The 23325-nt window shown below is 44.4% G+C and overlaps 1 protein-coding gene across 4 annotated transcripts in view; it reads left to right on the top strand.

Annotated features, from left to right (window-relative positions):
- bcam (basal cell adhesion molecule (Lutheran blood group)) overlaps window positions 1–23325 on the top strand; it is a 53050-nt gene that overhangs the window by 14285 nt on the left and 15440 nt on the right. For all 4 annotated transcript variants that reach the window (XM_037075697.1, XM_037075696.1, XM_037075699.1 and 1 more), the window contains exons 2-3: window positions 21166–21293; window positions 21506–21722. In XM_037075697.1, the coding sequence (XP_036931592.1) occupies window positions 21166–21293; window positions 21506–21722 (345 nt within the window). The remainder of the gene's footprint in view (window positions 1–21165; window positions 21294–21505; window positions 21723–23325) is intronic.

Raw genomic sequence — 23325 nt, 5'->3', positions numbered from 1 at the left:
TTTCTTCAGGTTAACGCTTGGTTGAGATGCTCAACTATATTCTTACTTTTTCTGTATGACTACACAAACAACAACCATATGTTTAACAGCAAAAAAAATAATGCAGCATACTCCAGGAATGCAAGCTCGGACGGAGTTGATATTACTTGTTCTCCGTTCCAGGAAAGTCCACTTTATTAATAAAGAGGAGAACAAATCACTCTCCATACAGGCTGCCTCTCTGGTATGCATTACAGCATGATTAAAGTGATCCAAGGACATCATGACACACTCTTTTGTCATGCCTCATTTTTGCTTTGATCTTGGTATGCTAGCGATTAGCATAGCGTCTTCATGCCAGTTTTGCCACATTTTGCTCTCTGCCCTGTCTATTCCTATCAGCGCTTGTCATCCCTGTAATCTCTGCCTGTCAGACTCCATCTTCCTGCCATCAATTGTTTTCGTCTCTCAGTGATTCTGACATCATACATCTATTGTTTTCCTGGATTTGGTATCTTGACTGTTCATCTGGTTTTTGTGTGTTTGCATGAGCATGGAGGCCTGGAGGCGCAGTTTCTTTTATCAATGAGTCAGTGCTTGGTAAACAAAAAAGAAAAAATTCAGATTCAGTTTTGAATATTTTTTTTAAACCAGTGAAAGCAGCACAGTTTCTCATTTGGAAAGCTGGAGGTAGATTTTCTTAAAACTTGATCGAAGATCAAAATTGTACCAATTGTACCAATTACTTTTTTCCTTTAATGACTAAAATCAATATGTCCACTGATGTACCCTTTGACCTGTTTATGAATTGATGCTCTTCCCTATGCTATGGGGAATTAGTAACATATAGCCAGAATTTCTCATTAAAACAATCAAAAAATGAACTACCAGCAGTTGACATAATGTCATTCTGATGTTAGCATGCTAATCAACCGGCCAGCCCTGTCTCATACAGCAATACCACTTTGTAAGAGGTAACAGTGTGATAATACGTGTAGTTTCAGCTAGGAGATATATGACAGTGGTGACTTTGCTACTTACTGTGACAAGTAAACAAAACAAACTCACAAAATGTAAAGAAAGGAAGTATTTCTACACTTATTTTCCTTACTGATAGACTGAAGTGTGAGTCTTCCTACAGCTAATAGGGCTGCTCACCTCCATGGCTGACTGAGCTACTGGCTAGCAGCAGCTAGTTGCTACAGCCAGAGTACAGATAGCAGTTAGCCGTTATGCTGCCCCTTGAGCTTTCTTTATTGAACTTAACTTAAGTGAATTTCTCTGAGAAAGGATATTTTAAGTATGTCTTCTTCTTCTTCTTCTTCTTCTTCTTCTTCTTCAACTTCTGACCACTATTTATTAATTTTTGTAGAAGTACCAAAGACACCATAATGCCACATGCTTGCCTCATTAACCAGACCTTGGTTATCAGATGCCAGTAAAAAGAGGTAGGCGTCAGTAACCTAAAATGGAGGGGTCACAATATTGATGAAATGTCAGTGGCAAACAGACCTCGCAGAATTTTTTTTTCTGTGTTTAAATTGGGGTGAATGATGGTGTATGTGTGGGTGCAATAGGAAGCATAACCTACAGGGGTCATGGGCCCATCTGGTGGTGGAGATCTCGTGGGAGGCGAGCAGCACCGCATGTTGGCGAATGACCTTGGGTGTGTACACTCAAAAGGAGAGGAAGGTTCGATGGTATTTTTGTACTGCGTTATTTTCCGAAAAGCCGGACGTGGGCACAGTCTGAGCAGTCTGAGGAGTCTGAGGAAGTTGTGGCACCAAATTGGACGGGAAGGGTTGAGGGTTCAGAGGTTTGGTCGGGAATGATACATTTATCATTCATATTACTGTGTCTCACCTTTTCCCCTATCTCCCACCTCCCTCTTCCTCTCACCCCCCACCACTCGTCTTCGTCTCTTTCTCCATCCATGACGACCTCCTGCCGTTTTTGTCTGTTTGTTTCTGACTTTGCTGTCTCTTCCAGCAAAACCCCTCCAGCCCTAACTTGTACCGACCCCCCACAACCACCACCACCTCTCCTTTCTCACATTTTCCTCAGTGTCTCTATCTCCCCGTCTCCTGAAGTCGCGGGTTTGTGCAGGTTGAGGCACGTGTTGTTTTGTCTTTCTCAGGTTTCACACATTCCAGATATTATCACCAGGCTCCAGTTAGCTTAGCTGATAGCCATCTAGACAGGGCAGTCAATCACTTGGCAAACAATGACGGATGGTGCCCTCTGTGTCGGGCCTGATGCCCACAGATGAAAGGCCTGCACCAGGCGTGGCCTTAACAGGATAATACGTCTATCATGTTGGACCATCATGAGGTTATCTTGTCAGATGACTTTGTTCTGCCGTCAGTTATATTTTCCCCTTTGCCCCACAGAGTCACGAGACGAGTGTTGCCGGAGTCAGTAAGAATGAATGTTGAATATTTAAATCTGGGCTTCATTTCCTTAATTATTTCATCTGTTGTCTCCCATTTCTTTTCTAATCACATCATCATCCGAGCTATGAATAATAATTTAATGAGGCATTAATGAATATGAAAAATGTGCTCTGTAGCAGATTGGAATTTTATGAGGATTGGAATAATGCACCTTTGGAAGGTCTCCAGTGAGCCTTGATGTGTAAATGAGTTCGACACTTTTTTGGTGTCTTCGTCAGGAAAAACGTCCAATTTATGTGGAGTGGCTCCAAAAAAAAAAAAAAAAAAATGAGCATGGAATTGCAATTATTCACAGATGACATTTCCTCCAGTTTCCTCCTGTCGTTTTTGGAGCTCTCTCTCCTGACAACCTTCACTTTATCAGGTAACTTGTGGACAATGTTCTCATTGTCTGTTTATTTCTGTGCCTGCGTCTGTGCGTTCCTTCGTGCATCTATCCACCTCTAATCCAGCCTCGGGCAGCTTCTGTCCCCTGCAGGCTCAATGTCAGCAGCCTGACTTTGATGTCAAGCCACAATTTATTCGTCTGTCTCTGCGGACTCCCCCCGCTGTCCACATAATGTCAGGCAATCAATAATAATGTGACCTACCTATCTACCCCGCCTGCCCACTGCTTAAGATATTCACCCCCCGGCCTGCACTGTTCCAATCTCTGACCTGCCCCTGCCCCTGAAAAAAAAAAAAAAAAAAACCCTCTCACTCCGGTCCTTCCCACTTTTACCAATAATGCCTGCGACAATAACCTCTACGTCTGTTACCGTGGTAACATACAGCCCCCCCCTCAAGCACAGACAAAACGCAGCTCCACTTGTTTAAAAAAAAAAAAAAAAAAAATAGACCGTTCCCTGTGGATCAAGAGAGCACGGGAGGTTAAAGATAGATTGAGGGATGCATAAAGAAAGACTGAATTAAAAGAGAGGACGGATCAGCTGTTTGTTCATGAATATGTTTAACGTGCCCCCCCCCGCCAAACTGCCGCTGTATATCAGTGAAGGTAATAGAGAATGGGAAAAGACAGGTGTGCCATTATGGTGCAGATTAGCGAGGAATGCTGGAAGGTTGACAAAGGCGGGAGTTGGGCGAACTCCACCGCGAGCTCATATTCCCCTCTGGGTTTACATTAAAATATGTGTGCATAATGCGTGATGTGCATGCAACTTCTGAAATGTGTGCCTGCTCCGTCCATATGCCGAATGATATTCGAAATATGCTGAATATGTACGTGTGTGTGTGCGCGCACGCTGGCCCTACCCATGTTTGGACAACAGCTAGCCCCCCGCGCTATCTCCTCGTCTCCAGCTTATCTGCCGGGCCCCGTCTTGAAGTGTTGGTGCAGAAAATAGAAACTACATTGTGAGAACGCCTCCGTCTTTTTCCTTCCCATGTGTAAAATGAGAGGGAAGATAATGCAGGGTGACATGGGAAATGATGTAGGATGCTTTTAACTGTACCACAAGGGCGTTTTATTATTTTTTTTCATAATGAGTTGTCTGCGTCGAAACACTGTCGAGATCAGTAAGTGACAGAGAGATATTTGAGGAAGCTGTCTGCATACAAATGAGCGTGTAGCGACTGTATCTATATCTGTAAAAAAAACCATTGTGGCTAGTAACGCGTGCACACAGGTTTGTGTATTCTTACAACTTCAGTCTACAGTGTGACTTGGTAATGGGCCTCTCCAGCCTCTCAGCCAGCCATGTGGTCTCTCTCCACTCTAATTAAACTCGCTGTGGTTCCAAACTCCGACCAGAAAGACACAACCTCAATGCCAGACTGTGTGTCAGCTGCTGCCAAGACCTGTGTGTGCGTGTGTTTGTGTGTGTGTCAGAGAGAGAAAAATTGAGAGGTGGATTGGGGGGGGGAGAGGAGCTCATAACCATATTTGCTTCTCATTTTACTCTGTCAAGACATGGAGTGGAAGAGTCTGCCAAGGCACAAGAGGAGCAGCAGGGGGAGAAAGAAAAAAACAAATAAAAACGTGGGTGAGCAGACAAAGAAGGATCTGCGGTAGACAGTATATTCAAATGGGCGCCTGATGGAGGGAACGAGGGGAGTTTAGTGGATTTAGAAATCAAGACGAGAGAAAGAGGGGGAATGCGGGAGAATAGTAATTAACTCTGAATTATTCTATCTTGGAGGGATCAGGGGGATTAATGGCGGCTTTGGGTGTTTGGATTCGGCACCTTTTCGCTCCGTTTCAGCATGGGAGTCGGGGTTTCCTGTATGTAAACGTGTGTTTGTGCGTCTAGCTATCTATCTGTGTGTGTGTGTGTGTGTGTGTGTGTGTGTGTGTTTGTGTGTGTGCGTGTCTCACTGTACTCCAGAAGGCTCCGTGTGTCTGTGCCAGCGGGCTTGTGACCGTATCTGCCAGCCAGCCAGCCAGCCAGCGATTGTGTGTGTATTGATGTGTGACTTTGTACCCCCCACTTACTGAAGTTCATCCAAGCATTATAAGTTAATCCGCCATAATAGGCAAAAAGACAGAAAATGGGGGAGAGTGGTAGGTAGGGGAGAGGGGGGGAGAAGGAACTGAGGGTGGGGAGGTGGGGCATCAAAAGGTATCAAGTGTGTGTGTGTGTGTGTGTGTGTGTGTGTGTGTGTGTGTGTGTGTGTGTGTGTGTGTGTAACAGTCTGTTGTGTGTGAGGTATGCCAGGCAGGAGACTTCAGATTTAGGGCTAGACAGACCGTTCTAAATCTCCGGCTTATACGCTGTTTTGGGACAGCGAGTGTTGATAGCCGAGGCAGGCAGACGGCTCACGTCGCTCAGAGAAAATCATGGCTTTGGCCGCCGTGCTATCGCGTCCATAAATCTTCCCATATTAGATAAGAAAACACTGATTCAAGAGGGGAAACAGGGCGCAAATGTCTTCTTTCATTTCTATTTTTTTCTCAAATGAATGAATCATTGGCGAAGTACGAAGCGAGGATGATAAGCCGGAGGGCGACATGTGGAGGTCACTGGTGGCAATGAATTAACACAAGTTGTGGGAGAAAAAAAACAAAAAACACTTGAGTGAGGCTTTTTTGTTGTTTGCCAGGCAAGCGCACAATGACTGCGTTCACCTTTGAGCCGGGGTTTTCACTGTCAACACTGTACCAGACTGTTTGGCCAAGATAGAAGGGGGTTTAGAGGGAGGGAAAGACGGTGGTGGGGGTAGGAAGAGGAGGAGGAGGGCAGGTGCAAGGGTAAGTTTTTATGATGGAGGAGGAGTGGAGGTGGGCTTTACTCCCGGCCTGTCTGGAGGCAGTGACCCATACTGTATCCACCCAGTCTCGCTATCTATCTCTTGATTACTCCCCTGTCCTCCGTCTCTTTAAGTGTCCTTTTTTTTTTCCACTGTGGCATTCAAGATTTCCAAGCTCCTGTTAACACACACACACAAAGACACGCTCCTTTTCAGGCTTTCATTTCCACACTCTTGTGCCCTTCCCTTTCTCCTTTGCCCTATCTCTCTGCCAATGTGTTTGCCCCTTCCTCTCTATCCCTCTATCTATCCCTCACACACAGGCTTTACCAGCCTGCTGAGCACGATGGCCTGTTTTTTTTTTTCCTTCAAAAATGGAGCAATGGATGGATAAGAAAACTGCGAGGGGATAAGGGGATGTAGAGAAAGGAAAGAAAGGAGGAACAAATCAAAGCGTACTCCAGTGGCCTGTTATCTCATTACAGCGGTACCGGCTTGTCACGCCCGGCTGACTGGCCCCCTAAGGAGCGCCCTCGCCCCCTTATAAGACCCCCTTTATTCAGCGAGCGCTCTCGTATTTCAGCTCGGCCACAAAGAAGGGCAATTCTCTCTGGTTTCTGAGCTGTCCACACCCGATTTGTGTATCCGTCCTGGCTGGGCCGTGGCACACACTCGCAACATACAACAGGGACATGGGCGCGTACACAGAAGCCTTGTTAGACGCTAGTTATGAAATGATGCTTGCGGATAATGGAGGCTAATAGGGAGAGTGGATATCCATTTGTTCCACCATTTTCTCCCTATTCCAGCCCTCTTGTATGGTCCCATGTGGGTATTAGAAGAGGGCTTCAAGAGGGAACTGCTGTCAGCTGAAGTAGTGGAAACGGTGTTCGTCTCTCTGGCTTTTCTCCCTCTTCTGCCAAAATGAAGGCTCATTAGGAGCGAAGGGAGGGCTGTCTCTAAATGAGATGGGCAGAGTGCTACTCAGCACTCCTACAGAGAAAAGAGGACACATCATGCAGACGGAGTGATTTGGCTTAAGTGGGAGGATGTGAAAATATATAGAACCTGCGACGCCATTTTAATGAAGGCGTAAGATAAAAATCAGACTGTGTGCACCCAGAGCAGGCTAAATCTGGGCCTGTCAGCAAAGACCCACGTCTATGCTGAAACTTATAAATGTTCACCTTTGAAAAGTTATTGAAACAACAAAGCCGTCATCATGCCAGCAGGAGGATCCAGGAAAGATTCTTTTAATACAGCCAAAGTCAAATCAAGTCAAGTCATTTGACAAAACAAACATCAATGCACCTTTACCTGTATTAATGTCATTATATTTAACTTTAAAACTAATTTGGCACTCAGCAGAGTGAAAACCCTTTTGAGTGAGTCCCCCCTCCTCCATCCAACTTCATTGAAATCTGTGAAGTAGTTTTTGTGTGAACCTGCTGATAAACCAACAAACAGACAAACAGACACGGGTGAGGACATGAACTCTTTGTGCAGGAGGTTTTTTGGGGGGTCAGTCTTTTGTGAGTTTGATAATCGCTTGCTTGCTAGTTAATAATGTCATCCTCGCAAGGTGCAAGATCGGGAAGCAGGCTACGGTAGCATCTCGGTGTTATTTACCAACAGTCCCTCTGTTCCCTCCCTTTGTTTGCCTCAGCTTGTGCGGTGTGTGTACAACCCATCCACCCAGGAAACAGGCCCCTTTGTCAGGCCAACAAAACACCTGGGTGTTACAATTCACAGTGAGATTGCTGCTGCTCCCGGGGAAGAGGGGAAAAAAAAAAAAAACGGGTGGGGGTGGGCTGTGGGTTTAAGGGAATTGAGCTGTTGAGATATGAAGGCCAGGCAGGTGTGTTTGTGCGTATGTTTAACTGAGTTTTGTAAATGTAACACTGATCATACTGTAAATAGGCTACTGTAAATAGAACATGAGACATTCATCACTTGACTCATTGGTATTGAAATACACATGGGTTGGCAGGACAGCATGTTTCAGCCTTTACTACGTGTGTGTATGTGTGTTTGTGTGTGTGTGTGTGTGTTTAGGGTCCGGAGCAGACATTTAAGACCTGTAGAGAGACATGTTGGCTCGCTTTCACCTTTTCCTCACCTTACAGCTTATCTTAAATCTTACTTCCCCTCTGGAACAAAAGTGTCTGGGGCCGTTTTTTTTCTTTTTTTCTCTATCTTAATCAAACACACTGTGAGCTATTGTATTCTTAAAGACACACGCACACACGTACACACACAAACAAGCAGTGTAATGGACACACTCCAGTGGGATGTTTATTACAGTAAATGGGCATGAGAGCTACCTTACACTGAGTATTTATCTGGGCCGTATGCTAGGAAATGACTTGCAGAATAAATTGATTCAGGGACAGAGGCGGAGGGGAAGGGAGAGAGACGGCCGAGGCGGCAGCACTTTGTCCAAACCCTTTTAGCGAGATTAGCTGTAGTCTTAATGTCTCTTCCCCTTATTTATACTCAGAGAGAGAGAGAGAGAGGGCGAGGAGAAGGGCCGACTCAGACAATGTGCCCTGACTGCCAAAGACGTGGAGGTGTCAATAAGTTTTCATTTAAAAAAAAAAAAAACAAAATAACCAAAAAAATGAGAGGAGTAAGTCTCATGTCTGCAATTTGGCGGTAAGTGTCAACTATTTTCCCAAGGCACGATAACTCGATGTCTCGTCCTGAGTGACCTCTGCCGAACATAACCCATTGGCACAAGCAGCAGCACCCTGCTCTTCACTGTTTTGTTGCCACAAAACAACCTGGAGCCACGTGAGCTCGATAAAAAAAACAGAAGCGAAGGACGGTGAATCCCGAGGTCGTCCGTTCTTGGAAAAACAAGCTGCTGTTTTTTTTTTTTCCCCCTCTATCTTTGTACTGATAACCTGCCATACACTGAAAATTGAGGGACAAGGATTCTTTAAAATTCCTTGAAGCATCCCCGCGCTATGAAAAGGAGTATGTAATAGCCACAGTATGTAACATGTCTGAATTGAAAACAACTACAGCGTTGTTATATGTGTTGTTGAAATATTTTCTGCTACAACAACAACTTTTCATGTTCAATATTCAAACCTGAGATCTATCATTTTACTCAAGGTCACTGTGCGTTTCATTTCACTCTAACTTAAGGGGAAACATTAGTCAGAGCGAGCAAGGAAGTCGTGACTGAACTTAACGCGAATGAAACTTTAATACGTCGGCGTGTCAGATGGATTTTCTCCGCGATTGTGATTCTCTGTCCCGTGATCGAACGACGTCACTTGTTTTCATTGTTTCGCTTGAGAGATGACACATTCTGTGCGTTTAATGTGCAGAGCTCTATCAGTTGTGTGCCATAAGACTATTTGAATGTCCGGTGCAAATGTCATTAATAACACCATGTCCGAGATCACATCCTTGGACGTCTTGTTTGGCCACAACCCAAAGATTTTCAGTTCACCAGAGTCACAGAGAATTTAAAGAAAACAGAAAATACTCACATTTAAGGAGCTCGAATCAGATAATTCATCCTGTTTTTTTTTTTTTAATTTAATCGATTATCATAACAATTTTCGATTCATTTACAAGTTGACAGCTAATAGATTAATCATTTCAATGCTGTGAAGAGTAGAATAGGTTTGCCCGATCTGTTGTCAATCCCTTGTCATCCATTCATCCATCTATGTATCCATCCATCATCTTTCCAGGGCTGCCCCCTGCCCCCAAATTTACAATGCCTCTCTCAGTCCCAAATGCGCCTCATTATGATGCCCCATTATGGACGCCCGCGACATTAGTGGCGACATATGCACGCAGATTGCCTCTGCCAAACATTGCATATCATCCCGGCCCATTAAAGCAACTCATTTACCTTGATAAATAGGTAGAGGCTGAGGGGAATTGAAAAGACACGCAGGGGACCCTCTCCTCCCCTCACTTCATCTTTTCTCCTTCTGCTCCAATTTCAACTCCTGCGTCTACGTTTACAGTGCCGCACTCTCTCTTCCCGTGCCTGCATTTGCATCGGTGTCCTCCCGTACCCTTCTGCGCTCTCCTTCGAGACCCTCTAGCCTTCTCAACTTGCTCGCATCCCAAACTTTTGCATCGCACTGCGCAAACCAGATCCCCGGTAAAACTCTCCGCCTCACTTCTTTCTCTTCCCTCTATCCATACCTCTGTTCCTGCCTCCTCTATCCTCTAGATTTAACTTCTTTTTTATTTCGCCCAGGGGCTGTGTTTCAAGGAAGGAGGGAATGGCGAGGACGACTTGGGGAGGGGGGGGGGGCGGCAACGTGGAGGACAGGGTGTGTTAATTGGAGTGCCTGAGGCGAGGAGGATGGAAGGGTAGAGGGAGAGGAGGGGAAAGTGAGGCCCGGATTTCAGGGGCCCCCCGAAACATTAAATATTAACACCTTTTCTCATCTCTGCCCCTTAAGTGACATCTACTGATTGGGTTCTCTCTCAGTTGATCAGGACACACAGACGCTCGCTCACTCTCTCTTTCCCTCTCCGTGCTTTTTTTCACCAAATTGAGTTCCCTCTGAAAATGAAAGGCAGCCAGGAGGAGACATAGCGGGGTAATTGGTGGACCCTCTCTGTTTTGTGCCCTTTGATTCGAAAAGTAATGAAATTCCCCTTGATATTTTTATCTGATCCGACATGTCACCCACCGCTTCACCCCTCCCTTTTCTTTCTTTCTTTTTTTGGGCTTTGTATTAAGATCCGGAAAAAACTGAACCCCCTAATAGGAGCAAGACACTGGCTATTGTCGCGCTAACTCACCGTTAATGGAGTCGCAGAATATGGCGCCAGATTGTGCCAACGCAGAGATATTAGCTTTACAAATGGCCCAGATATTCAGTGTGAGAGATGATTTCAATTTTGCTCGGCTAACTCTAATGGGGAAGGACACTCAGACAGTCCTTTGGTTTATCAGTGAGACAATATATCAAAGCTGCTTTCTGCAGAAGTACTTACGCAGCAGTAAAAACTCACAAGACTCATGTAGTCATAGCGCTATTTATAATCCCTTTACAAGACGACTTGGCTTTGTTTTTTTCAACCATCGCCTTCTGCAGAACGGGCTGGAAGACTGCAATGTCAGCTCCCTCAAATTCATATTCCGCTCATGCACCCAGTCTCCGTTTTTCCCTTCTTGTTTTTCTTCTCCTCGCTCCTGCCATCCATCCTTGTCGTCATTTTCTTCTTCCTGACTCGCTGGCTCATGTTTCGGGGAGGACAAACGCGGCCCCTCCCACCCCTGGCGCCCGCACAAACACGCTCATTGACCGCGCAGCTCTGAACTCCCCCCTCGGTTTGAATGGGGTGGACATCTCACCCCCGTGTCCCCGGACAACAGGACGGGCGAGGGGGAATCTCCCGACACACAAAGGAGTGTGTGAGGGGCCGACCTTGTAGCCCACTTCACACTGTTTGTCTTGAGCCCCTTAAACTGCCGTGAGATGACACAACACACACACCAGTGAAGCTGTGATTTATCTGTCGCGACTGTGATGTTACCTCTCTGCCCTCGGATCTCTATACAGCAGACACTCTCACATACAAAGAGATCCCCGGCACCCCCGCTGGCTCAACTCGCAGACCTCATTTGCCGAGCGATTGAACTTTGCGATGACTTTGGGCTGTGCGTTTTATCGCATTGAGCGTGAGGCACAGATGCTAATATTGTTGGCTTTATGGCAGCGGAGATGAGCGATGAATGCTGCGGCTAATTGCTAATAGCCTTATGTTTGACTCAGCCACATTACGTCAACGTCGGTTCCCTGGGAACATCAGGCCCTCTTCTAAAACTCGCGTCCTTGTTGCCGCCCTCTGACGCCGTCCTCTGTCTCTCCTTACTGAAGTTGTGCCTGTGAATCCAAATGAAGTTAAACGTGTTTTAAGAGCGAATCACGTCATTTAGAGGGGAGCTTTGAGCAGCGGGCACAGGCGGTAGCAGGAGATTCAAAAATGCTACAAGCTGACAGGAGATAAATGGACCTAATACAAGATTCTTGTCTGACAAATAATAAAATCTGTTTTCTCCCTCGCAGTCCCTCTTTTGCCGCATCGCCTCTCTTCCATCCCTTTAACACGTAGCCAGTGATTTTACACCGTTGCCAATAAATAAAGTGATAAAACGCAGTCTCCTCTGTTGACCTCCCCAACCAGCCACAACCTGAATGTGTGCCCGAGTGTGTTTTTTGTGTTGCTGCAGGGTCCCAGGTGTGAATTTTACTTCTACTCTGGTGGTACATCAGTACAAGCCCAGGCAGGAAGACAGACAGTCCCCTCCATATCCTGTAATTGCGGTGCAAGGGCTTAGCCACAAGGCTTCTGAACATCCGGGATCAACCTATCTCACCTTTAATCAAGCCCCCCCCCGTCCTCACCCTTTCCCAACACAAACACATATCACACATAACCCTCATAAAACACCGGGGCAATCTGTAAAAGATGAGGGCGGCCTGTTTCGCCAAGCAATGAAATTGGAGCACCAAAGATATTACCGCGCTTGACTCCAATTAGAGGCCCAGATTTCATCTTTGAAGCACAACAGACCTGCGCTATCGACTCGATACAACCGCAGAAGCTTTTGACTGGCTCCTGAGCGGTCAAATGAGATTTACGAGACTGAGGCAGATCTTCTGATTTCTGTAATTGGAGCTTCAGGCCTGCTAGCTGTGTGTTATTTTGCAAAGAAATAGAAAAAAGAACCCTTAAAAAAGTTTTAAGGAGATTCTTGTGAAGTAGGTTACAGTCAAACCCTGAGTGTTTGGATGTGTTTGTTTATCAAGAGTTGCTGGAAACTTGGAAAAGTCTCTTCTTTGGTTAGGATGCACTAACAGGCTGATCCCTCTGGAATCAGATACTTTATGAGGCAAATAAAACACATTTTTCTTTGAAGCAGTTCATGAGGGACTCCTAAGACTCTTGGATAAAGGCACTTGAGGTACTTCATCAGCCCTACTTGGGAGAAATATCCTTCTCATGGAATATCATAAACGAAAAGAGCATACAGGCACCATGCACGAACAACCACCCGTGTCTGTAGAACGGTCAACAACAAAGGCCCGTGGTCACGATATTGTCCTGGCTGAATATTGTGATACACGATTTTATCGTTTGTATATCATGTTGATTAATCCTGACAAGGACTGAGGGGTTGATCTGCTGTTCACTTCTGTAGCTCTCCCTTTGCAGCAAGATGACACTTTTAAATTACAAATTATTATTAAGTAAGAATTGTTAGATTAGAGCTCAAGTGTAAAGACTGAATTGCAAACACACCAGAATAGCCTACAATATTAGATGCAGCTATTATGTTACTAGTTCCCTTCCCTATAAACTTTAAAGGGACCACCCAGGTGAGAAATAACCCTGTAATACATTTAAATTGAAAGTTAAAATACAGTCGGAGTAGTCCTCTCATATGAGTTCATATGTTGTGAAAAATATTGCACAAGGAGGCAAATATTGCGATAATCGAAAATCGATAATATCTAATATCGGCCCTCGCCTAAATCCATTTACATCATTGCTTGGAACTTTATTTATACAGTAAAACTTATCATGTTCTGCATTGTCCAGTATATTTTTACATTTTCATAGCTTATTTCTTTAATATCCGCGGACACCAGCACCGCAGTGTCCTGTGCAGGATCAGACTGTCAGCGCGACAGGATATTACATAGTTTTATTAGACAGCGAGCGCCATTTGCAGTGACACATAATGTGGCTGAGAGAAGGGCTCAGGTGCTGCAGTTTTTCATGTCCTCTGCAACAGGATGTGGAAAAAAGTATCTATGGCTCTTTTTCTTGTCATGTAATATCATTTTGTCTTTCCGTGCCCTCCCCTCCCTCTCTCTTTCTGGCCGTTCCTCTCTGTTATGAGAGTTAAAGACGGCGGGACTCTAATTAGCATCAGACACATCTCTGCGCTTCCGTCTGAAAGGTCAACTCATAGCAGGACACCAGCAGACATTCTTATTTGTGTTGATGCACTTCCCATCAGGAGTATCCATGGAGACAGACAGTGAGTGTCTGCACTGTATCTCTTTTTCGGTCCGGTTTTCACTCTGTGTGCATATTTTCATTTTGTCTCTTCAAGGTTGCTAAAACAAGTTTTACTTCTGCAAAATGTTTTTGCCATTTGTATTCATGCCAGTTTGGAAACTTCCTGTGTGTCAACTCTGTGGGTCTCACTGTGCCTGTCGTTCTCACTCTCTATCCCTTTGCCCCCCGTATATTGCACTCATTGTGTCAGTGTGTGTGTGTGTGTGTGTGTGTGTGTGTGTTTAGCTGCAGCTGCTGCTCTTGCGCTGCACCTGTTCTTGTCTCATCAGTCAGGCGTTGACGGAGTCCAGGCCTTACATGGACCCACCCCGACACTTGACAATCTGACCCAGCCTGCCCCTAACGCACACACACACACACACACACACACACACACACACACACACACACACACACACACACACACACACACACACACACAGCATATCTTACTGTGCGTATATACTATACTACTATATATAGACTATACTGTATATACCCAGGCCATCACTTATCCCATACTGTCAGATATTCAAGCTATGAGAGGGAGCAGTGAATAAATGACTGAAATTTCACCCCTCCCCTTGCTTCAACAGAGTTTCAAATATTTAACTTTTATGTCTCAACAACCACAACTGTGTCATCTCTGAATGGCAACAACATCCAGTAGTTTTAACCACATTAGCAAACTTTTCTAGTAAGCATCCACAGAAGCATCCTGTTTCCTTTTATTTTTCTGCCTCCCAGCTAACCCTGGAATTGTTTTATGTTGCTATAATGAAACTCTCTGAGCAAACTGAATTTCCTGATTCGTGCCAACTGTTCCCATCTAGCAGGGCTGGCGGACTGAATGTGAGCGAATGTTGAGCGGCCAGTAAACATGGGATTTGAGTCCGATCCAGCCTGCTGCATTAACAGGCCATTATCAGTGTGCGAGAGCTGAGGGGCAACCTGCCACGCCCCTGCCTGGCTCATGAGGGAGATGATATGAGTCGGTCACATGGCGCCTGTGGTGATAGTGGCCATCACGGCTTGTGGTGGGAGTCCGGCCACATTAATGCTTTTGGGTAATGTGTCGGAGCGCAGCTGCCCTGCTGTAGATGTCTCCGGCATAAAAATTGATTCATAGCTCATCCACTGATTTTTCTCACTGATACCACTGCAGTAATACTAGATGGATGTGTTGTACATTATCAGGCTCTGTGGTGCTTTTATACATCCCAGTGCAACTGTGCTAATGTCCTTTTAATCAGTTTATGACAGAGAGTGATCACAAAATCACAGAATATGTGTATGTGTCTTTGCGGTGCTGGTGTTCTACTTGAAGAATGTCTGCTCTTGGACAGTATTGTGTGTCTTGTAATATAACAGGATCGTTCACAGCTGTCACCCACTGTTGATGCTACAGTAGCCTACTCGGTTCAAATGGAACACATTAAAATACCTTTTGGTTTTGACAAGTAATTTATTAACTAAGAAAATTACAGAAGTTGCAGCGCAAGCTGGCCAATCACACTGCTCTCCATGTTATTGCCTACATGGCTGTGGCCCTGATGTGTAGTAACAAGTGCATGTTAGCTGTGGTCTAGCCTATGTATGCAGCTTTTGTAGTGACACCATAACCGCTTAATGATTAAATGTATACAGCTTCAGATGTCAGCAGTGTTGATAAAACACTAAAAGCATTGACAAAGAGACTTAGAACCAATCTAAGCGTGTGGGAAGCGACGAATAAAAACGTTGAATTTGTCGTTAGGTGTTGTTCGATGGCCGCGTGCTGTACGTGACTCCGTTCTGCGTGACATTGAGGCTGTCTTCTGCAGCGGGGGGACAGACGCTGTTTGCTTTGCCAACACTCAAACACACTAATCCTGTTAGAGGCCAAGGATGTTTTTGGACCACACACACACACACAAACACAGGTACACATATACCTCCTGACATTCTTCGGCCATTATGTATCATGTTTCACTATCCTTTCCAGCTTCACGCTCCCCTAGTAGATCAAGTCTTGTTGCACTATCCTTGCCGCAGTGTTGGCACTGGTGCAGATCTTTACGGCATGACTTTAATCTCACTTCTCTTGCACACGTAGCACCATCATCCAGGTGTATACAGTCGATTTAAATGGAGCATCATCCATTACACTGCAGCATAGTAGTGTTTGGGTTAGCAGGGAGACGAGGAGACACTATCAGCGAAAGAAAGGGGTTCTAGTTGGGTGACGCTCATGTAAGCAAGGCTTGGTCTCAACACATGCGGCCTCTATTTTTTCTTTGTGCCCGTCTTTTGCCAATTTCGCATTCTCTTTCTCTTTCTCAGCACGCACATGCGCAGAGGAATGCACGGGTGAGGTTTGTGCACTGGGTATTAAAGAATGCTCTTTGAGAATGAGGGATGAAAAGGGAGTCGTAGAGAGAGAGAGGGAGAGAAAAGAAGCTGCTGGTTTGATGTCCAGAATACAACAGTAGGTGAAGGAGGGGAGATCAAGAGAGGAAGAAGAGGACAGGAGAGAGAGAGAGGATCCAGCTGGTTCTTTCCATAATGAGGGGCTCCGGCTTGTGTATGTGTGTGTGTGTGTGTGTGTGTGTGTGTGAAAGGGAAAAGAGGGTGAAAGGGAAGGAGAGAGGCAAGTGGAAGAAAAAAGGCAGAAAGAGACAGACGAGTATTAAAGACGGGTTCACATTAACTTTTCAGTAGATGTGGGACTGACTCTGTGGGTCTCCACTCTGCCACGCTGCTTTGACTGCAGACATGAAGCTCTTTTTTTTCCATCCTTTTCTTCCCACACACTGTACTTAAGTCAAGCTTTTTGGGGCGGTTCAGTTGCTCATAAATATCACATGCATTTTAGATATACTGTAAGAGAGAGCAAGATTGAGGGAGAGTGTTAGAGAGTGTGTGTGTGTGTGTGTGTGTGTGTGTGTGTGTGTGTGTGTGTGTGTGCGTGTGTGCGTGTGTGTGGATGTGTGTATACAGGTCACAGTCTGACCGTCTCGTCCCCATCTGTCTTTTCTACCCGGTCACGCACCCCATCACACACCACCTCACACACACTTTCCCTCTCTTTGGCTAAATCGGATTATCCGGCCTGCGTCAGCTAACGAGACCCCCATGAAGCTGGACACCCCCTCCGACAGCCCCAGCCTCTCTCTCTCTCTCTCTCTCTCTCTCTCTCTCTCTCTCTCTCTCTCTCTCTCTCTCTCTCTCACCCACCCACGCACACACACACACACACAGGCAGCCAACAGCCTGCATCTCTGAATACACACACATTGCTCTAGGCTCAGATTGGACAGAGAGACTGCCTAATTATGCTTTAATTGTCCAGCTCTGTCTGTCCAGCTGCCTCAAGTGTAAAACACAGAGCGGCGGGCTGACTGATCACTTTGCGCCAAAGCATGTGTGTGAAAGAGAGGAAAAAGGGGTGAGAGTGAGAGAGACAATAAAAACTAAATGAGGGTCGGGGAGGGGGGGAGAGGAAGATGTGGTACAGATGGCACACATCATTGGTTTAACTGGCTCAGTAGCTCTGTTTACATGCATGTAGTTACATAGCTACTCACTGTACAGCAGTTAAGAGAAAAGGAACAAGCGCATGGCGGGTAAATAGACACAAAAACACCATTATGTGACTATTATTACACCACAAAGGCCATAATCAGGCTTGTAGCTTCTCTAATTAGCTATTTTTATCATATTCTATTATGTCTGGCAAAATTATTGTCAGTGATGGAAAAATGTGGCATATGACACAAGAACAGCACACAGCTGTTACTGTGTTTCCACAGGAAGTGACTGTGATCAGCAGTGTGACTTGAGCGCTCAGCATCAGCTCACCTGACATACGATGACGTTCTCCAACATGACCTCAGACCGAACGGCTGAATAGGTTGCATGCCAGTGACTCCTAGAAAGACTAAAAAGTACAACAGGGATTCCAGACCTTTGTTATCATGTGGCTGTCCTTGCAGAGTCGGGTAAGTTTAGGTACCAAAACTGCTTGGTCAAGTTTAGGGTGGCTGTTATAGGTCCCTTACATGTGTTAGGGTTGAGTTAAGAGTTTTATTACGTGAGCGGGAAGTCAGTGGTGACATTTGGTCTCACACAGGACAGGAACAGCGGTCTCCTGGGTGAATGTTTGGGTGCGTTTTAATCAGACCACACATTCGCCACAAGATTTTGCCAGTCTGCAACTTTCTGAAAACCTGTATATGGGTAAATTATTTTGCTGATTACACCATCAGCCGGCTTTAGTCGAGTTGTGATGGGTCAGTCCACACTGCTGCAACGTCTAAACGGTCTAAAACATAAACTCTTTGTGAAGACAATATTTCAGTTTCCAAGATGCTACAAACATGCTAAGTGGCACTGTTGTGGCTGTCCGTTGGTGCTTAAAGAACAAAATTCTAGCATCAACGCGCTAGCATGCTCAAACTGTAAAAGCTGATTCAGCAACTTCACTTTTTGCAACATTTGCTAAAAGTACAGCTAAGGTCGGTGTTAACACGGTCATTGCACATAGTGTCTCTCAGCTATGATTTCTTACAAACATTCTCCAGCCTTCAACTGGAGCTTCGTGTTCTTGTGTGATTTAAGAATAAAAACAAGTTACTTCTGTAACTGGGTTCAGACTTAGGTTCCCTCGGCATGTGCCAGAAAGTCACTTGATTTACTGTGGTATTTATGTGAGTGTGTATTTTTCCCATACGCCACTTAACGGGACTCTTAAACCCTGAGTGCTGCTTCGTTTACTAGCTACATTCTTGTACGTTTGCTCTGCTGGCTTCGCTGTTTGTGTTGGCGCAGCAACAGAGGAGGATTTTCTTTGGGGCCACATCCCTCTAACAAATTCGAAACACAAGGCTCGGTTTGTAAAGTTAATGTTGTTACACCCGAGAGCTACCGAGCTAATAGAAGAAAATATTTAGCAAGAGGGAGAGAGAGCGAGAGGGATACTGGAAAGAGAACAGGGAAGAGCATGAGGAAGAAATCGAGAGGCGGGATAAAAATAGAGGTGAGGGAAGTGAAAGAGTAAATCAAGAGGAAGTGAAAGAACACAACAGAGGAGAGACACATGAGATCTTTTCATCAAATGTCAACGCTTGACTGACCCCTGACCTCCTTGTCTTTTGCGGGTCACAGTGAATCACAGCATCTGACCCCGGCGGAATGTGTCTCGTAAACACACACACACACACACACGGCACTGAGCTGAAAGTGTGTATTTGACAGTTCAGCCTATTATCTCCTCTATATGTGCTCTCTGCCCTTCTTCTTTTTTCCCCTCCCATCCATCGCTCGTCTTTTTCCCTCCTCACAGTAGAGAGATAACAAGGCGGTCATCCCTCAGCCCCTCTCATCTCTCTTTACACATTTTCTCGAGCAAACACTCTTTCATCTTCCCTGTCTGCATCGCTCTGCCCTTGTTATTAAAACTTGCCTGTCAAACAACTATGATTCCCAGAAGTCTGTCCTCCCCACTCTTGGCAGTTTCGCACAACAAATAAATTATTTAAATGTAGAATTTGTTTGACATGATTAATTTATGCTATCAGACAGAGTGTGGGGCCCAGGGTTGTTCATTAGCAAAATATACAGTACATCCAAAATATGAATAGTAATTTGAGTGTAGATCTTTGGTTATTTTTAACGGTCGCTTCGCTTAATGTTTGCAGTACAGAAACATTTTTGGGAATGTTGTTGAGTGGCTATTTGCTGCTGTTTCCCCTGGTGTATCCATTATGTACTCCATCAAAACATTTTGTAGTTATACTTAATTTCTGCCAAAGTGCACTACCTCTGAGAGTGAACATCTCTCCATGGCCTTGAATTTTCTTCCTGGCATATCGATCAATTTAAGTGATAATGCTTTATATGTGTCCCTGTAATAAGAGTGGGTTTATAGGTAATAAAGCCCTTAAAACACCTTATTTGATGCTTATTAACATAACATGTAAGTGTTAGTGATAGCACAATTAACATATTTATAATGGACTTTTTTGAATGGACAAAAATTATCAACAGAATGTGAAGAAGTAACAGTTTAAACATGATGACTTCTTTGTACTGTGTCTGGAGTTAGCATGCTAAGTAGCTAGCCCCTAGCTGTTTTGTTCCGATAGTAAACAACAACAGCGCTCTTCTGTTGCGTCCCAGTCTGGGGAACAGTTAGCCAAAAAGAGTGCTAGCTGCATGGTTAACCTAGCTAACTAGCTAACGGTAACTAATGCTAGCAGCGGTTAGTAGTAACTCTGATGATGTGCTGCCCCCCGTTGTTTCTAAGGCATTAATAAAAGATGGGTTATGAGTTTTGTATCATATTATTACAAACACCCAAATTAAGTTTAACTCGCCTATTACATTGTAAACCTTAACTTGGCTTTTTTGTTGCTTTATGAGTATTAATACATTCTTTATTGTGCTTTTATTAACAGTTAATTACACACTTGTTAACAGCTAACTATGTTTTGGTTTTACAGACACTGCATCTAAAGTGAGAACAAACAAATAGCTCTAAGTGTTAATATGTGTTTGTTAAGTGCTTCTAAATGTTTTATGATCTGACAATATGTAAATGATGCTTTGAGATTAACACTTATTGTCTTAACATGTAATCATATTACAAGCATCTTGTAAGGATTTATAAGGGCCTTCCTGCAGATTAACTTATACTTATTACAAGGACTTTAAGATAAAGAGGCACCACTTTTATCTTTGGCTTGGCGAGCAGCAGTGTTTCGTACACGCCTGCCAGAGTGTACACATGAACTATATGGTCTATACGTCTTTTGTTTGCAGCTGGTCTTCAGTGTTACTGTACCATAAGATTTATGACAATGTATGTGCTGCAGTGACTTCATTAGAGGAAATGGAGCTCCTTCCCTTCCTCCAGCCCTCTATCCTTACCCTCCCTCTTTTCCTGCCTCTCCTCCCTGTAATGCAATCTCTTTGTCACTATGTTTCTCCATAGCTAGATATACAGAGAGCTATAATGTTCTCTTTCCCCACAGGAACCAGTTTGGTGTTCAACCCGTGCCCTAGCGAGTACTCAGCTATTGATATCTGGGACACTGCGTGCATCCTAATGTCTCTGTTGAATAGGGAATGGTGACAGTGACGAGGGCCATCAAGCTCCCCCCCTGGGGTCCCTTAGCAGCTTTTACTGCACCTTTAAGGGTACACAGACACTAGTATTTGCTTGTAGTGTTTGGATTTACCGCAGTTAGGATAGATCCAAAAGACCTGCAGCACAGTTCATTTCTTACAATTGATCCATATAGTTTGTATGCTCTTCTTGTTTTGCTAACAGTTGTAGTTATTGTGCTTTTTCATAATGTTTGTCTTGACACTCAGCCATATCTATTACCTAAAGTAGCTTCTCACAGTGATACAGTGATGTTGACTCATCGCCAACAGTAGTTCAGCTAACTTCCTATCCTTGAGTATTTAATCATATTCTTCTGTCTCTGTGTGTTCCTCTCTACAGTCTGTAGCGGAACTGTGGTTGTGGAGGCGGCTCCCAAAGTGGAGGTGTTAAAAGGAGAGACTGCCAAACTGCCCTGCAAATACACTGTCTCAACATCGTCAAGCACCACTGTTGTTGAATGGTACATTGTAAGTAATTTTGAAATATTATTATAGAGTATTTAAACATTTTTGGATGGAAAAAACATTTTTGCCATGCAGAGTTTGTCAATGCAAGTTATTAAGAACACATTATATAAGGATTGCACTTTAAAATGTTCTATTTTTAGACACAACTGTCTATTACTTATTTTTCTGTCTTGGTCCTTTTTAACTCTCTTTCTGTTCATCAATCCATCCAGGAGGAGCAGGAAACCAGGAAGCGCGTTGCTTTCCGCTCCGAGGGCGATGACGGAAAAACCGATGACGGCACCCCTCTGACTGGCCGGGCCACTATCGGAGAGGACTTCACTTTGACCATCACCTCGGTCCAACCGTCTGATGAGCTCAGCTTCTTCTGCCAAGCCAATGCTGGACCTGCCGGCGTCGGGGAGGCCTCCACTTCGCTCAAAGTCTTCTGTGAGTTGGCCATCGCCCTTTGGCCTTTTGTATAATGTCATGTAATGTTTTAAAGAGACCCCTCCGCCCCACTTTCTCATCAGTTGTTGATGTGAGGACTTTATGACTTGTTTTGTCTCACTGCCACTAAATGCTTACGGCTTTAATGAAATCTGCGTGGGAGTTCATGCATACTTTCATTTAGAAGCAGCTTAATTGCACCTAATGCATGTAATTTGTTTTGCTGATTGCATCTCGCACACTCAAAGCAGCTCAATGACAAACCGCTTTATAGATATATAGTACCGTGATTTGTCACAACTGTCTATATCTGTCAAGAATTGAGCAAACTCACAAATATTTCATTATTTGTTGGACTTTACCAATGCCTGGGGTTACCACTTTCTTCTGATAAGTTCCCCGGAGGTCAATTAACCACAATCTAATCACTCTTGACACAATTGATGAATAGTTCAATCACACCTGTCATGTCTCATATATCTCACCTTAATAACGGGACAGATTTATCACCAAGGCGCCGGGGGCTGACCCTTGATGCTGTCTGCTGTCCTTGTCCCCTTCTGAGGAGACATCAATCATACTTTTAGCATTCAGTGGCCTAACCGAAATGAATATCATTCATTTGCATTTTGGATTTGACTGATCTATCACTCTAAAGAGGGAAAAATGTGGAGGGATGACAAATCGATCCTTTTCTTTAGTTACTGCATACAGAGCTTACAAGTTATTCATTAACATTTATGCACTTTAGGGCACTGAGGTTTAAAGCAATCTCATAAAATAAGCCATTAATTGTGAATGGGGCCAGTCAGAGGGAGACAAAACCTCCATGCAGTGCTATTTGACAAAAGCCTTTTAAGATGCACTTAATGCCCGAAGTTGTAAGAAAACAGGCTGTCTCACAAACCAGCAATTATTCTTTCCCAACATTTGAACACTTGACTCATTGATGGATGAATTATAGTGTGTCTGTCCTGCCTCCAGTTAATAGGACTGAGTTATGAGGTCTCCTGTGGGTGAGCTGCAGCAGTGATAGCCTGGTATCTGTCTCTCTGGAGGCCTACAGCAGAGGGTAAACAGTATGTGTGCTGAGGAAAACCACACTAGAAGAGAATAAAAAAATGTTCTTACTTGTGTGTTATGTGCCTTGTTAAGAATTTTAAAGAGGCCATTTTTAAAATACAGCCACAATTTGATTAGAAAACAATAAAAATGGAGCTAACATCATCAACAGTATATGAAGACACAACAGTTTTGGCGTACACATGTACTGTCTTGCAGAGATGTCTGCTGAAGTTAGCATGCTAACCAGCTCACCTTGGCCAGCCATGTCTCCTTATACCACTTTGTACCTCAAGGCACTAGTTCGCTAATTCATCCAAAAGCTAAGTAAGCAAAATAAGTCTCAAAAAGGAAACATTTTTACAATAACTGTCCTTACTAAACAGAAAAATAGTACTGCACCCTCTTTTACCAGTCAGCTAGTAAGGCCCATTGCTCCTTGGCTATCTGAGCTAGCTACAGCTAGCTACAGCCAAGTATGTGTGTGCGCCGCAAAAAACACACTAGAAGAGAATAATCAAACAATCCTGCTTGGTGTCTT

This window comes from Acanthopagrus latus, chromosome 17 (assembly GCF_904848185.1).
Source record: "Acanthopagrus latus isolate v.2019 chromosome 17, fAcaLat1.1, whole genome shotgun sequence".
Lineage (NCBI taxonomy): Eukaryota > Metazoa > Chordata > Actinopteri > Spariformes > Sparidae > Acanthopagrus > Acanthopagrus latus.
This window is presented reverse-complemented; position numbering and strand designations above follow the sequence as displayed.